Here is a 17,154-nt window from a genome sequence, read left to right as displayed (position 1 = left end):
TGTCTCTTTATCATAACAGAAAATAAAGCTGTGCGAAAAATAAAGCGAAGATGATGAACGAACAACAAGAACAAAAAGTTGGCTCACTCTCTCTCCTCCCCCATCATGAGTGGACACGCCCCCTACTGCTGATTGGCTCACTCACTCTCCTCTCCCATCATGAGTGGACACGCCCCCTACTGCTGATTGGCTCACTCTTTCTCCTCTCCCATCATGAGTGGACACGCCCCCTACTGCTGATTGGCTCACTCTCTCTCCTCCCCCATCATGAGTGGACACACCCCCTACTGCTGATTGGCTCACTCTCTCTCCTCTCCCATCATGAGTTGACACACTCCCTACTGCTGATTGGCTCACTCTTTCTCCTCACCCATCATGAGTGGACACGCCCCCAACTGCTGATTAGCTCTCTCTCTTCTCCCTCATCATAAGCGGACACGCCCCCTACTGCTGATTGGCTCACTCTTTCTCCTCACCCATCATGAGTGGACACGCCCCCTACTGCTGATTGGCTCACTCTTTCTCCTCACCCATCATGAGTGGACACGCCCCCTACTGCTGATTGGCTCACTCTTTCTCCTCACCCATCATGAGTGGACACGCCCCCTACTGCTGATTTGCTCACTCTTTCTCCTCCCCCATCATAAGTGGACACGCCCCCTACTGCTGATTAGCTCACTCTCTCCTCCCTCATCATAAGTGGACACGCCCCCAACTGCTGATTAGCTCTCTCTCTCCTCACCCATCATGTATGGATACGCCCCCTACTGCTGATTTGCTCACTCTTTCTCCTCCCCCATCATAAGTGGACACGCCCCCTACTGCTGATTAGCTCACTCTCTCCTCCCTCATCATAAGTGGACACGCCCCCAACTGCTGATTAGCTCTCTCTCTCCTCACCCATCATGAGTGGACACTCCCCCTACTGCTGATTGGCTCACTCTTTTTCCTCCCCCATCCTGTGTGAACACGCCCCCTACTGCTGATTAGCTCACTCTTTCTCCTCCCCCATCATGAGTGGACACACCCCCTACTGCTGATTGGCTCACTCTTTCTCCTCCCCCATCATGAGTGGACACGCCCCCTACTGCTGATTGGCTCACTCTTTCTCCTCCCCCATCATGAGTGGACACGCCCCCTACTGCTGACTGGCTACATGTTGTGGTGCTCGGTCTGATCCACTTTCTCAGAAATTGCTTACTGCACCTTTAATTATATTTTAGAATAAGAACTCAATTCTGTTTCAGTATTTATACTAAATATACACATACTATTAGGCAGAGAAACAAACTTTCATTATAATAATAATTAATCAAACAAGCACTGAGCATGTAATACGTCTGACCTGTGTCATAGTCGTCGTCCAAAACCGCTTTGTGCTGTAATCTCTGAAGCTTCGTCATTATGGACTCAATCTAAAGAGGGAAAACATTGTACCTATTAAGCCCACTAAATCATATTATCTATACGAAAATTTCTAAGGCCTCTAAATTATCAGCATGATCAAAAACTGTTGCATGCAATCTTTGGACTTTTTTAGCAAGTAAAAGGTCTTTTAGCATTTTTTGCAGTGTTATGAGCAATAGTTGCAAACATTATTAAATATTAATAAAATGTATGATTATGGAGATACCTTAAACATTGTTGTGTGGTACTGACCTTGGTGTTTGTGCGATTGTTCTGCAGACAGTCTTGCAGAACATCCTCGTACTTCTTTATCAGGCCGTCCCGACTCTGGTCTGAGGACGGGGTGGCGCTGTCGTAGCCAGAGGTGACCGACGAGGCCGAGGTCGAGTCTGACGAGTCAATCGAGATCGAAGACGTGACTTCAGGGTCCAGAGAGCCAGAGTCTGAGTCCTGGATGTTTCCTTTTGCATAAGACGTCATGGAGGACGAGGTCTGCATGTCCAGGTCTGCTAGCCACAGATCTCGATCCAATAACAGCCCTTTTTGTGGCACCACCTGACCAATCGAGCAATGCAAATGTCTTAATGTGAAATCCTCATGTCCTGATTGGCTAATTGGAACAGAGCTGATCTCTGAGTGATTTACTAAAGGAGCGTGAGGTTTTAAAACACCTGAGTTTGAAGTTTCAGACTTCAGTTGGTCCCATGAAGTCGATTCAGATTGTTTGTTTACAGATTTAGATGAACTGTTCGTGCTCACATCTAAAAAATCACTAGTTTCTAACGACTGCTGAATGAAACTAAAGCTCGAGTTGAAAATGTCACACGATTGCATTAGAGAATTTTCCTCTTGAGTTTCGGAAGAATCCGAAGAGTTGTCTTTCTCGAAAACATCCTTATGCCTTTTCTCACTAGGGCGTTTAGAAGCGCTCTTTTGAGTGTTCTCATTAGTAGACGAGCTAATGGGAGTTTGGGAATGTTCTCGTTCAGAATCACATGACGTTCTGGCAGCGTCCACCTGGTTAAGCAGCTCTGACCGCATGTATCCCGGCCGTCTGAAACTCCACCTGCGATGGCTTCCCGACGCTGTTGCACCACCTGTTGAGAACAGATTAGCGATTAAACGTCTTAGTCTTGATAATAAACCATGAGAGGTACTTGGACATCTGACATGCAAACTTTCACAATGGCATTTTTGTAAACAAATAATGACCCATGACAGCTGCAGTCATGAGGTTCAGCTGTAAAATCTCCCTGTGATCAGTGTGTCTGTCAAATGCAATGCAGCTGTTGAGAAATGAAACTAACGGGCACATCAGGAAATGCACAGTAAAAACAACTGTAAATATTAAATACTGTACTTTTTTACATTTAAAATATGCACAAAAAAATGTATTTTACACTTTAATTTTACACAAAACTTTAATGAAATTTTAAAAAATAAAAATATTTAAAACAGTTTAATAAATTATATATCAGTAAATACTGTATATTATTTATTTACTTACATTTAAAATGTACATTTTTTGCACATTTTACACTTTAATTTTACACTTTAATGTATTTTTTTAATTTTTCAATAGTTGAAATAAAAACTAATGGGCACATCAGGTAATGCACAACAAAAACAACTTTAAGAGTTGAATGAATTACATCGGTAATATTGTAATTTTTTTTTACATTTAAAATGTACATTTTACACTTGAATTTTACACAAAACTTTATTTTTTTATATAGTTGAAATTAAAACTAACGGGCAAATCAGGAAATGCACAATAAAAACAACTTTAAGAATTTAATAAATTATATATCAATAAATTCATTCATTTTCTGTGCATTTTACACTTTAATTTTACACACAATTTTAATTTAAAAAAAACTTTAAAACATTTCAATTTAAAACTAATGGGCACATCAGGAAATGCACAGTAAAACAACTTTAAGAGTTTAATAAATTATATATCAGTAAATATTGTACCTTTTTTTAATTTATTTATTAACATTTAAATTGAACATTTTTTGTACATTTTACACTTTAGTTTTACACAAAACTTTAATATATTTTTTCAATTTTTTAAATAGTTGAAATTAAAACTAATGGGCATATCAGGAAATGCACAATAAAAACAACTTTAAGAGTTTAATAAATGTACTTAATACATTTAATAATGTACTTTTTTACTTTTAAAGTGTTGTTGTTTTTTTACACTTAAATTTTACACAAAGCTACCATTGTAATATATAATGGTATATATCTATCTATCTATCTATCTATTTAATATATATATATATATATATATATATATATATATATATATATAAAATATTATCCTTACTGTATGTCAACTATGGAATTGTATTTTTATTGCTAAGGAACTTTAATAAGAAACATCATTAAATATTAAATCAATAAAAAATAAAGTATTATAAAATAAGTATTATTTGCAGGAACCCTAAAGAGTTGTTTTATAATAAATTAATGCATTTAAAAAGACTGATACTAATTTGATACTTCATTGAGAATCATTAATCTTCTGAGCTATGAAAGATCCACATCTGAGCAATAAAACGTTCCTCTGACCGAGTGAAACTGACTGTAAGATTAGCTGAAATGAGTTCAAATGCATAAACGACAAGCCATCATAAAATTAAAAGCCCCAAAACACCAAAGAGAATACAAGTATAAAATCAAAACCTCTACATTTCAAGTCAGCAAAACACACTGGTCTGTTCTGTGGGTGAAGGGGACGGATCAGTGGAAACACTCAAATGAACTCTTTGTCCGCAGCTGTGATTGGCTCTTCATTTAAACGCATTTCCCACAAACCCTCACTGCAACGAATGCAGAATCCGTCCAGTGTACAGAGTGAGAACAGCTGCAGCGCCATTAAACGCGTCTCTCGCAGATCTTTCAAACATAAACACACAAACTCACATGGGAGAAATAACAGTGAGTCCATTCACAGGACTGTGAGAGCCGAGAGCACAGACTAGACCTAGACAAAACCTGACCTCTGAAAATAGAGGGAAATCGAAAGTTTATATCACTGATTTCTATAGTCTGAAATGGTGTGCATATAATTTTTTTTTTCTCAAAAAAAGTCTAAATGTATAAGGCAAGAAAAATGATGCCAAAGATTCTCTTTATCTTCTAACATTTCGGTCTTTCCCCATAAATTACACTGAGCTAATGAAGAGCAGATGAAGTCACGGCTGAAGAATGTTTTCTAGAGAGAAAGGAAGAGCTGCTCGAGCGACGCTGACAAAAGGACATTATCAAGCACTCGACTAGAGCAGGGATTTCCAAACTTTTTTTGTCACCCGACCCCTTTTGACAGGATATTTACTTGAATATTTCAATGTGCCTGATTTGTTAAAGGATTAGTTCACTTCAGAATTAAAATGTCCTGATGATTTACTCACCCCCATGTCATCCAAGATGTTTATGTGTTTCTTTCTTCAGTCAAAAAGAAATTAAGGTTTTTGAGGAAAACATTCCAGGATTTTTCTCCATATAGTGGACTTCACTGGGGTTCAACGGGTTGAAGGTCCAAATTTTAGTGTCAGTGCAGCTTCAAAGAGCTCTACATGATCCCAGACGAGGAATAAGAGTCTTATCTAGAGAAACCATCGGCCATTTTCTAAAAAAAGTAAAAATTATGTACTTTTTAACCAAAAATGCTCGTCTTGCACTGCTCTGTGATGTGCCACGCATTACGTAATCATGTTGGAAAGGTTATGCGGAAGTACCGCAGTAAGGCAAAAAACTCCATCTCATTTTCTCCTCCAACTTCAAAATCGTCCAACATCGTTGTTTTACCTTTTTTTGTAAAGGACGTTTGACTTATTCTTTGCACATTCGCTTTGTAAACACTGGATCAGTACTTCCGCCTACGTCACGCGTGACCTTTCCAACGTGATTACGTAATGCGTGGTGCAGAGCAGAGCAAGATGAGCATTTGTGGTTAAAAAGTACATAATTTTTATTTTTTTTAGAAAATGGCCGATGGTTTCTCTAGATAAGACTCTTATTCCTCGTCTGGGATCATGTAGAGCTCTTTGAAGCTGCACTGAAACTGACATTTGGACCTTCAACCCGTTGAACCCCAGTGAAGTCCACTATATGGAGAAAAATCCTGGAATGTTTTCCTCAAAAACCTTCATTTCTTTTCGACTGAAAAAAGAAAGACATGAACATCTTGGATGACATGGAGGTGAGTAAATTATCAGGAAATTTTAACATTTACACTTGATCACACAAATGTGTCTCCGCAAAATGAATATAAATCTGATCCTCTTTTCACAAGATGTAATATAAGTCTCTGGTGTCTCCAGAATGTGTCTGTGAAGTTTCAGCTCAAAACACCCCACAGATCATTTATTATAGCTTGTCAAATTTGCCCCTATTTGGGTGTGAGCAAAAACACGCCGTTTTTGTGTGTGTCCCTTTAAATGCAAATGAGCTGCTGCTCCCGGCCCCCTTTCCAGAAGAGGGTGGAGCTTTAACAGCTCGTGCTTCGGTTGCTCAACAACAACAAAGCTGGAGAATCTCACGCAGCCAAAATGACGACGGTGTTCAGCCTTACATTGTTCAAACCGGAGTCGACACTGATGGAGAGACTCAGGAAGAAGTTACAACTTTTAGGACGTTTCTGAGTGGTTAGTGGATAAATTTATGTAGTTGCTGTGGAGTTGATTCAACTCATCCACTAGGCATGTGCCGTTATGTTAGACAGATAGATAGAAAGAAGATTCTTTTTAAAGAAGATGTTTTGAATGAAGAATAGCAGCATGAATGAAATCATCTTTGCAATGACTGTACAAACACGAGCTCATCACTGTTCACACCTGCACTTCAATTACAACCACAACTGAGACTCACCATCCACCATCTGTCGATAGAAAACACTAAAGGTCTGCTTTCCCCTCAAAAGGGAAGGAAACGGTCACAAGTCTCTTTAAAGACACATGTTTGTTACAATTCCCTAAAAGAAAAGATGAAACGATCAAGTAGAGGGGAGGAAAAAGTAGTAAGTATATGGGAAATGTCTGTTTTATGTTCCAGCAGGTGAAAATGGTGCATCTAATCAGTTGTAAGTTAAATAACGGCACATATTTTCTCAACAAGACATGAATTGAGGAATCATTCATGTCTGGAGAATAAATAGGTTTGAGAAACGCCAAGTATGTGCAATAGTAACAAATGCTTGACTTTGCAAACACCACTAATTACTGATAAACGGTTGAAACACCACACAGCCTTCAATCAATATTAGCATGAATTAAAAAGCCAGTTTTCAAGTGTCCCTGAGAGAAACATGTGTTTACCTTTGTCGATTAGAGAGGCCCTCTCCAAACACACTTCTGCTTTACTCGGCCTCCCATTGGCTGCTCACAAGCGCTTTACACACACGGCCGAATGCTGAGGAGCTCATAAAGAGGAAAAGGGATTGTGACGAGGAGTACAGCAATCCGCTTCAGACTCTCCTCTGGAGACGTTTCACCACGCTTACACATGCAAGTATGGTGTGACTCGTCCAGTGACGGCAGAGCGTTTGAGGAAGTGAGAGTTCGATAGACAAAGTCTTTTCCTCTCTCCTTTTTAACACAACAGTTAAGATGATGGTGAGAGAAAGCTCAGCTCTCTCTGCGCCCACAACAACCCTTCAGGAGGAACATGTTGTTCACACCAGTGCTGTTATCGGCAACTAAGTCTAAAAGCAAAGCATTTTTGCCAAATAAAATAAAGCTGAAATAAAATAAAGTGCTGTCAAAATTAGCACATTAACGCATGCGATTAATTTTTTCAGTTTAATTGTGTTAAAAATATTTAGCATCCGTTTTTCCTCCCAATTTGGCTAGCGTTACATTATATGATCACGCTCTTACTCACACAAATGCTTTTAAACCATTCAAGCGCCACAGGACAAATGAGAACGCGCTGTCTGTGAATGTCGTGTCATGTGACACACACAGAAAGACGCGCACCAGTATTGAGTTCTCTTTCGCGCTTGAACAAACAATAACACACAGAATTATGCCAAAATGGCCGTTTTGTGGAGTATCCTCATAAGAGCAGTCTTAAATGAGTTAAATAATGTCTTAAATGAACTTAAAGAGTTAAAATGAGATGCGCGTCACATCCGCGTCATGTTCGGCAGCGGCAGCCATTAAACAAACATTTAAAATACACTGTCTTTATGTTGTTTCTACATTAATATGAAAAGTAACTGAAATTATTACAATATAAAAATATTAAAAACTCCAAAGTTTTTAATCACGATTAATTACAGGAAAAAAAATGTCTGATTAGTTAATTGTTTTAATTGATTGACAGCACTAAAAATAAATTAAGACTAATTAGAAATATTTAAAAAACTAATAAAATAACAAAAGCACAAAAAAAAAAAAATGGATGGACGGACGGACAGACGGATGGATGGACGGGTGGACGGATGGGTGGATGGGTGGGTGGACAGATGGATGGACGGACGGATGGGTGGATGGACGGACGGATGGGTGGGTGGACAGATGGATGGATGGACGGGTGGACGGATGGGTGGATGGATGGACGGATGGACGGACGGACGGACAGATGGACGGACGGGTGGATGGACGGATGGATGGATGGATGGATGGATGGATGGATGGATGGACGGGTGGATGGACGGAAGGATGGATGGATTGGGACACCTTTTCCCAGTCATTTCAAAAGTGGACGGATGGGTGGATGGACGGTCGGATGGACGGGTGGATGGGTGGATAGATGGACGGACGGGTGGATGGACGGATGGATGGGTGGATGGGTAGATGGATGGATAGATGGATGGATGGATGGATGGATGGATGGATGGATGGATGGATGGATGGACGGGTGGATGGACGGATTGGGACACCTTTTCCCAGTCATTTCAAAAGTGGACGGATGGGTGGATGGGTGGATAGATGGACAGACGGACGGACGGAAGGATGGATGGGTGGGTGGATGGACGGACGGACGGAAGGAAGGATGGATGGGTAGATGGATGGATGGATGGACGGAAGGATGGATGGACAGACGGAAGGATGGATGGGTGGACGGACAGATGGATGGATGGACGGTCGGATGGATGATGGATAGATAGATAGAATATGGATGGGTGGATGATGGAACGATAGATAGATAGATAGATAGATAGATTCTCAGAGCACAGGGTTGTTTTCTGGTGTAGTTTGTTAAGTTAGGGACTCGTGCACAGGGGAATTTGACAAACAAAATAATCCCTCCGTACTGCATTTAATGTAACAGCTGCAGTTCTGCTGAAGTTCTGGCGAAAGGTTTCGACGCACTTCCTGTTCACTCACAGAGAGACGCAAGCCAGCTGAAAAGTACCCCCCCCCCCCCCCACCCCACACACACACACACACACACACACACACTAAACTATGTGACTAAGGAAACTATTTGAACATAAACAATTCAACAATTCCGATGATAAAGGAGAAAGAGAACTATGAAAATGTAACAGAAAATGAATCTAAAAAACACACTGTTACAGGAAAATTCCAAAATGGAAAATTATGTCATCCCAAACCCATTTGTTTGAAATGAATGATGCTGAACGGCATTGGTTTTCACATATCTCATAACCAGCAAGAATGAGACCTTTTTCGGCTTTCGTTATATGGAAAAGAGCAGCGTGAACTTCTGCTAAATACCTTATTTCATGTTTCACAGAAGAAGGGAAAGTCAAATCGCTTTGGAATGACATGAGGGTGATTGAATAATTATAATCTTTTCATTATTTGATGCACATTCTGTAAAAATCTTCCATGCATTCCAAGGCTGTAAACTTATTTTTCAATCTGACAAACAGATAAAGATGCTCAAACTGCCCTGAAGATTAGAATCATGCATGTAAGAGCAGAACAGAGACTTTGACAGATTGACAACACAGATGCATCTAAGTAGCTTCTATTGACTCTAATCTCGATGGCTGTCGACGCTAATCTTTGCCATGCCAATTAGTACCATGCCAACTGCTCATTATAGCACTGCCACTCACAAATGCTTTTGTAAGCGTTTTACTATACAGATTGTGACATTGCAAGGCTGACAGTCTATTTGAAATGCTGTTTGCTCTCCCATATCTTGATCTTGTATTCTGCAAGTGTGTTTACATGAGTTTCACGTTTCTCTAGAGCCGCCTGCCTGTGGGTACCAACAATATTATGTCTGAAAGCGAGATCTGAATTGCAAAGGGGTGTTATGATGGGAAAGGATCTTTCTCGCATCACAGTTACTCGTGAAAGCCTTCTGATGGATGTTTAAAAATAATTCAACCACCAAACCTCCAGCTGCTCATGTATTCTGACACTGTTTGGTGAACTTTGATGTGGGAAGAGAGGAATAAAGGAAAAGAATGTGTTCCCAAAGATCATATTTCACATTAGGAATATCAAGACATGAAGCTTGAAGTTCAGTGATTGTTTCAGATGGTAACAGCATGGTATTTTATATAGGGTGAATTCAGGGTGATTTGGACACTTTTTGCCATTGAAATGACTGGGAAAAGGTGTCCCAATCAATCTAAATTCACAATATATCATGGTGCTTAATGAACTACCATGGTATATGTCAAACAGCAGCAATATAACGTTCAAAAACATGGTAATATCATCATGGGACATTGATAATACACCATGACAACTGTATATACCATGGTATTCACTTAAAACTAGCATTTGCATCATATTATGTCCAATAAAACATAATATCATGGTAACTTTTGGTACTTTTTTTTGTTAGTGTCTCAATTTATTACATCAGATGATATCAGATGAATGATTGACATATATAATGAAAAAGGAAAGGATTTGAAACCATTTTCACTAAGAAATTGCTAGTTTTGCTAATTTTACAAATTAGGCCATTACAAAGAAACAACACTAACACATCGAATTAAATGTGATATTTTGAAGTAGAAAGACTGAAATAGTATTTTCTTGTAAAACTTACTCCACTGACCTTCGTTGTTTTCATGCACTGCTTATGTATATCAAGAAATACCATGGTATTTTGCCTTACCTGTCCTCACAGCGCACCGGTAACAAGTGGTTTCAGTGTCCATTTTGTGTGTTTTTGAGTTGTTCTCCACCCTTATCATCCCTGCGAACATCATGGTGGTTTAAAACCGGTAAATCCACGGCACTAGTTGCGGTAAGTTAAACTCCAAACGCCGCGCGTGCCATCCTCCGATGGGCGGCGCGTGCGCTATTGCGCGTGAACCCGACGCCTTTCACTTTCCCAGAGAAATACGAAATATTACTTCATACTTTCCACATAATAGTCCGCAGATAGAGGGGTTGTCAAATGTGTAATCTCAATCGATGCTTGAGGAAAAACAGATCCACGAAAAAAAAAAAAATTGTTTGTTACGCGATTTAAATGGCGAGTTTCCTGTGAGAGGAAAAGGCTGTCGGGAAACCTGAAGAAAGTTCGCCTTTGTGTCCCTCTGTTTAATACATATCAAATACCTCAAGGTTCTTTATTTTATTTCCTGTTTCCGGGTGAAAAACGAAGCCACGGTACATGGTTGTCAAAAAGCAGACGAGAGCCGGATAACAGCCGCACTTTGTCCCGTTATGTGGCGCGCTGTGAACGAGCTTCTGTGACGTCTGCTGGAATTTGACTCCTCTGATTCTCTGATTCACACTAAAGCAAAACTCCCATCAGCTACATGCACTGGACGGGCTTCACATTTGGACACGTTTAAGATGCCTGAATGTCATTACAAATCATCAAACCGGCAATTATTGCAAATAAATATGCAGTAGATAAATCAGAAGTGTAAATAGCCTTGAAAATGATATCTGAAATGCACCTGACACGTTCAAATGTCAAATCTATGCTATATATTCAACAAGACAATATGTACTAAAATATTGTTACAGTTATGTCATTTTTACTATAATATAGTTTCTTCATACATGAATTAATGTTTACGGATTAACTTAAATCCTCTAAACTTTTCTTAAACACTCCACACAACCACTGGTTTGCATGATAATTCCTTTATTTTCGAACATATTTTATAGTATAGCATATTTTATATAGTTTTTAATACATGTTGCCTACATCTAAGCTCGTTTAACAAATATTAGAAGTAAAAATGAAACATTTAGAAGTAATTCAAGTGTAATCGACCAGTCTCTGTTGTCCTGTTTCCACCGTAACGTCGCTGGATCTCGTGCTGGAAATGGCTTGTGTTCGGCGGGGGAACTGATAACTTTAGACCGCCGCCCTGCGTTTCACTCGTAGCTGAAAAATGCTGCGACTGATTCCATAACCTGTCTATAAATAATCAGTGTACAATTCTGAGAACATATTTTAACATCAATGATATACAGAACAATAACGAATTTTTAGATACAATAAAACGTACACAAACCTGTATTTTACCGAAGACATGCACCAATTTGAACACACAAACTACCCAAACACTGGGTTGTTACGTCTGACCCAGAATCTGGTAACACAAAAACTACCCAAACACTGGGTTGTTACGTCTGATCCGGGATCTGGGTAACAAAAACTACCCAAACACTGGGTTGTTACGCCTGACCCAGGTTCTGGGTAACACAAAAACTACCCAAACACTGGGTTGTTACGTCTGATCCAGGATCTGGGTAACACAAAAACTACCCAAACACTGGGTTGTTACGTCTGACCCAGGATCTGGGTAACAAAAACTACCCAAATACTGGGTTGTTACGTCTGATCCAGGATCTGGGTAACAAAAACTACCCAAATACTGGGTTGTTACGTCTGATCCAGGATCTGGGTAACACAAAAACTACCCAAACACTGGGTTGTTACGTCTGACCCAGGATCTGGGTAACAAAAACTACCCAAATACTGGGTTGTTACGTCTGATCCAGGATCTGGGTAACAAAAACTACCCAAATACTGGGTTGTTACGTCTGATCCAGGATCTGGGTAACACAAAAACTACCCAAACACTGGGTTGTTAAGTCTGACCCAGGATCTGGGTAACAAAAACTACCCAAATACTGGGTTGTTACGTCTGATCCAGGATCTGGGTAACAAAAACTACCCAAACACTGGGTTGTTACGTCTGATCCAGGATCTGGGTAACACAAAAACTACCCAAACACTGGGTTGTTACGTCTGATCCAGGATCTGGGTAACAAAAACTACCCAAACACTGGGTTGTTACGTCTGATCCAGGATCTGGGTAACACAAAAACTACCCAAACACTGGGTTGTTACGTCTGATCCGGGATCTGGGTAACAAAAACTACCCAAACACTGGGTTGTTACGTCTGATCCAGGATCTGGGTAACACAAAAACTACCCAAACACTGGGTTGTTACGTCTGACCCAGGATCTGGGTAACAAAAACTACCCAAATACTGGGTTGTTACGTCTGATCCAGGATCTGGGTAACAAAAACTACCCAAATACTGGGTTGTTACGTCTGATCCAGGATCTGGGTAACACAAAAACTACCCAAACACTGGGTTGTTACGTCTGACCCAGGATCTGGGTAACAAAAACTACCCAAATACTGGGTTGTTACGTCTGATCCAGGATCTGGGTAACAAAAACTACCCAAATACTGGGTTGTTACGTCTGATCCAGGATCTGGGTAACACAAAAACTACCCAAACACTGGGTTGTTAAGTCTGACCCAGGATCTGGGTAACAAAAACTACCCAAATACTGGGTTGTTACGTCTGATCCAGGATCTGGGTAACAAAAACTACCCAAACACTGGGTTGTTACGTCTGATCCAGGATCTGGGTAACACAAAAACTACCCAAACACTGGGTTGTTACGTCTGATCCAGGATCTGGGTAACAAAAACTACCCAAACACTGGGTTGTTACGTCTGATCCAGGATCTGGGTAACACAAAAACTACCCAAACACTGGGTTGTTACGTCTGATCCGGGATCTGGGTAACAAAAACTACCCAAACACTGGGTTGTTACGCCTGACCCGGGATCTGGGTAACACAAAAACTACCCAAACACTGGGTTGTTACGTCTGATCCAGGATCTGGGTAACAAAAACTACCCAAACACTGGGTTGTTACATCTGATCCGGGATCTGGGTAACAAAAACTACCCAAACACTGGGTTGTTACGTCTGACCCGGGATCTGGGTAACACAAAAACTACCCAAACACTGGGTTGTTACGTCTGACCCAGGATCTGGTAACACAAAAACTACCCAAACACTGGGTTGTTACGTCTGACCCAGGATCTGGTAACACAAAAACTACCCAAACACTGGGTTGTTACGTCTGACCCGGGATCTGGTAACACAAAAACTACCCAAACACTGGGTTGTTACATCTGATCCGGGATCTGGGTAACAAAAACTACCCAAATACTGGGTTGTTACGTCTGATCCGGGATCTGGGTAACAAAAACTACCCAAATACTGGGTTGTTACGTCTGATCCGGGATCTGGGTAACAAAAACTACCCAAATACTGGGTTGTTACGTCTGACCCATGATCTGGGTAACAAAAACTACCCAAATACTGGGTTGTTACGTCTGACCCAGGATCTGGGTAACACAAAAACTACCCAAACAATGGGTTGTTACGTCTGACCCATGATCTGGGTAACACAAAACCTACCCAAATACTGGGTTGTTACGTCTGACCCATGATCTGGGTAACACAAAACCTACCCAAATACTGGGTTGTTACGTCTGACCCAGGATCTGGGTAACACAAAAACTACCCAAACACTGGGTTGTTACGTCTGACCCATGATCTGGGTAACACAAAACCTACCCAAATACTGGGTTGTTACGTCTGACCCATGATCTGGGTAACACAAAAACTACCCAAATACTGGGTTGTTACGTCTGACCCAGGATCTGGGTAACACAAAAACTACCCAAACACTGGGTTGTTACGTCTGACCCATGATCTGGGTAACACAAAACCTACCCAAATACTGGGTTGTTACGTGTGATCCAGGATCTGGGTAACACAAAAACTACCCAAACACTGGGTTGTTACGTCTGACCCAGGATCTGGGTAACAAAAACTACCCAAATACTGGGTTGTTACGTCTGACCCATGATCTGGGTAACACAAAACCTACCCAAATACTGGGTTGTTACGTCTGACCCATGATCTGGGTAACACAAAACCTACCCAAATACTGGGTTGTTACGTCTGACCCAGGATCTGGGTAACAAAAAAACTACCCAAACACTGGGTTGTTACGTCTGACCCATGATCTGGGTAACACAAAACCTACCCAAATACTGGGTTGTTACGTCTGATCCAGGATCTGGGTAACACAAAAACTACCCAAATACTGGGTTGTTACGTCTGACCCAGGATCTGGTAACACAAAAACTACCCAAACACTGGGTTGTTACGTCTGATCCAGGATCTGGGTAACAAAAACTACCCAAATACTGGGTTGTTACGTCTGACCCAGGATCTGGGTAACACAAAAACTACCCAAACACTGGGTTGTTACGTCTGATCCAGGATCTGGGTAACACAAAAACTACCCAAATACTGGGTTGTTACGTCTGACCCAGGATCTGGTAACACAAAAACTACCCAAACACTGGGTTGTTACGTCTGATCCAGGATCTGGGTAACACAAAAACTACCCAAATACTGGGTTGTTACGTCTGACCCAGGATCTGGGTAACACAAAAACTACCCAAACACTGGGTTGTTACGTCTGACCCAGGATCTGGTAACACAAAAACTACCCAAACACTGGGCTGTTACGTCTGACCCATGATCTGGGTAACACAAAACCTACCCAAATACTGGGTTGTTACGTCTGACCCAGGATCTGGTAACACAAAAACTACCCAAAGACTGGGTTGTTACATCTGATCCAGGATCTGGGTAACAAAAACTACCCAAACACTGGGTTGTTACCTCTGACCCAGGATCTGGGTAACACAAAAACTACCCAAATACTGGGTTGTTACGTCTGACCCAGGATCTGGTAACACAAAAACTACCCAAACACTGGGTTGTTACGTCTGACCCAGGATCTGGGTAACACAAAAACTACCCAAACACTGGGTTGTTACGTCTGACCCAGGATCTGGGTAACACAAAATCTACCCAAACACTGGGTTGTTACGTCTGACCCAGGATCTGGGTAACACAAAAACTACCCAAACACTGGAAAAGTAACCCAAAAAATAACCCAAGATTTTTATGTTGGTTAAGAGTAGGCTTATATTTAAAGTTTTTAGTACTTCAAGCTGTGTTTAACAGATATTGTCTGGGTTGAACCTGTTCTGTAACCGGTTGATTTTTCCCTATATAAGTACCCTTAATAAATGTACTTATGTATATATATTTTACATAGTCTAACTCAGAGATTTTCATTGTTATCATGAAGTACAAACTGGAATAATAAGCAGTCTGGAATAATAAGACATCTGATCCGCTTCCCAGGCGTAATGCGGATACACAGAGTGCTCCTGTTGTGTGTCTTTCTCTCTTTCAGCTGAACTGGGCTCTGTTAGCCTCGGTCAGATGAACAGTGCCGCTCTTTGTGTTGTGCTGTATAGACAGTGGAAAGTCTCATTTGAGGCCTGTGCTTGTCTCATAATGGTTTAATTGAGCTAAACCGATCAAAGTGTCAGAATCAAAGTCTCTTAGTAAACAGCTAAATCAAATTAACATCTGATCTTGTGACTTTAAGTCCCAATGTGAACCACTGAACTATTGTCAATGTATGTCAAGGAGAATATCTGACATACAATAAACACACAGAATAAGATTTTGAGGTGTAAGATAAAGGATGTTAATGACTTTCACATGACTTTTGCTGACACATGAAAGTCAAAGTACACTATCAGTAAAAATATTTTTTTTACTGTTTTGCATGTTTTATAATAATAGTAAAGTCATCATTATGTGATATGAACTACCCAGCTAACAGGGAACAAAACGTTCTTTATACATCATTCATTAAACTTTTTGTTCCTGAAATGTTTTAGTTTAATTTTTTAAATGCTACTATTTGTTTCAGAACGTTCAGAGAACATTCAAAAGTAACAATTGTTTGCAAAATTCTAAAACGGAATGTTTGCAGAACCAAAAAAATAACTTTTTGAAACTTTTAAAAACTGGACGTTTTGAATGTTCAGAGAACGTTCAGAAATAAAGTTTTCATGACTTAATACGAAAGTTAGCAAAACATGTTTTAAGATTATGTTTTTGTTAGCTTGGTAGGCCTATATACTGACCAAAAATGTAAAACTATTTTATATTTACATTGTCTATATTCCAGCTCCAGGACTGTTTACTTCAAAACATCATCCTGGCTTGAGATCTGAATATATTTGTTATATTTAGCCGTCATACCTGCAATTACGGAGACAGCCACCATGTGTCAGTATTGTACAACTTCATAAATCTCGAGCTCTCAGAGGGAAGCTGTGTCGAAACGATAAAAACACTAAAGCCTGAGAATATCATAGTGATCAACAACTGAATGTATTTTTAAAAAGGTTTTCTTTTACATTAATTCATGCCCATTAATCTCAGGGGCATTTATATCCTTCAAAGGTATTTAACGGCTGCTAACGGAAAGAGAAAAGCTTGATCTGGTTGTTTGTCATCAAAGCTTGCAAATACATTTTTAGAGACCTGTAATTGCGTTTTTTTTTTTTTTTTTGTATATGTTATTATATATAAGAAATATTCCAGGTGTTTTTCCCCATTTTTTTTTTTT

At 40.2% G+C, this 17,154-nt stretch overlaps 1 protein-coding gene across 5 annotated transcripts in view; it reads right to left on the bottom strand.

Moving 5' to 3' along the window:
* The window catches only part of disc1 (DISC1 scaffold protein), a 57,215-nt gene extending 46,138 nt beyond the window's left edge, over positions 1-11,077 (bottom strand). The window contains exons 1-3 of one of the 5 annotated variants that reach the window (XR_007933168.1): positions 10,474-11,077; positions 1,660-2,504; positions 1,346-1,415 (exon numbers count right to left, since the gene is read on the bottom strand). Coding sequence is in view for 4 of the 5 variants with exons in the window: in XM_051916690.1 (XP_051772650.1) it covers positions 1,346-1,415; positions 1,660-2,504; positions 10,474-10,567 (1,009 nt within the window). In the remaining variant the exon portion in view is untranslated. Of the gene's footprint in view, positions 1-1,345; positions 1,554-1,659; positions 2,505-6,734; positions 6,952-10,473 lie in introns of those variants that run through there. The other 4 variants (XM_051916690.1, XM_051916692.1, XM_051916691.1 and 1 more) reach the window with 4 other exon arrangements.
* Positions 11,078-17,154: the final 6,077 nt, after the last annotated feature.

This window comes from Ctenopharyngodon idella, chromosome 13 (assembly GCF_019924925.1).
Source record: "Ctenopharyngodon idella isolate HZGC_01 chromosome 13, HZGC01, whole genome shotgun sequence".
Taxonomy (NCBI): Eukaryota; Metazoa; Chordata; class Actinopteri; order Cypriniformes; family Xenocyprididae; genus Ctenopharyngodon; species Ctenopharyngodon idella.
The sequence above is the reverse complement of the archived record's forward strand: the minus strand, read 5'-3'. Positions and strand labels throughout refer to the sequence as shown.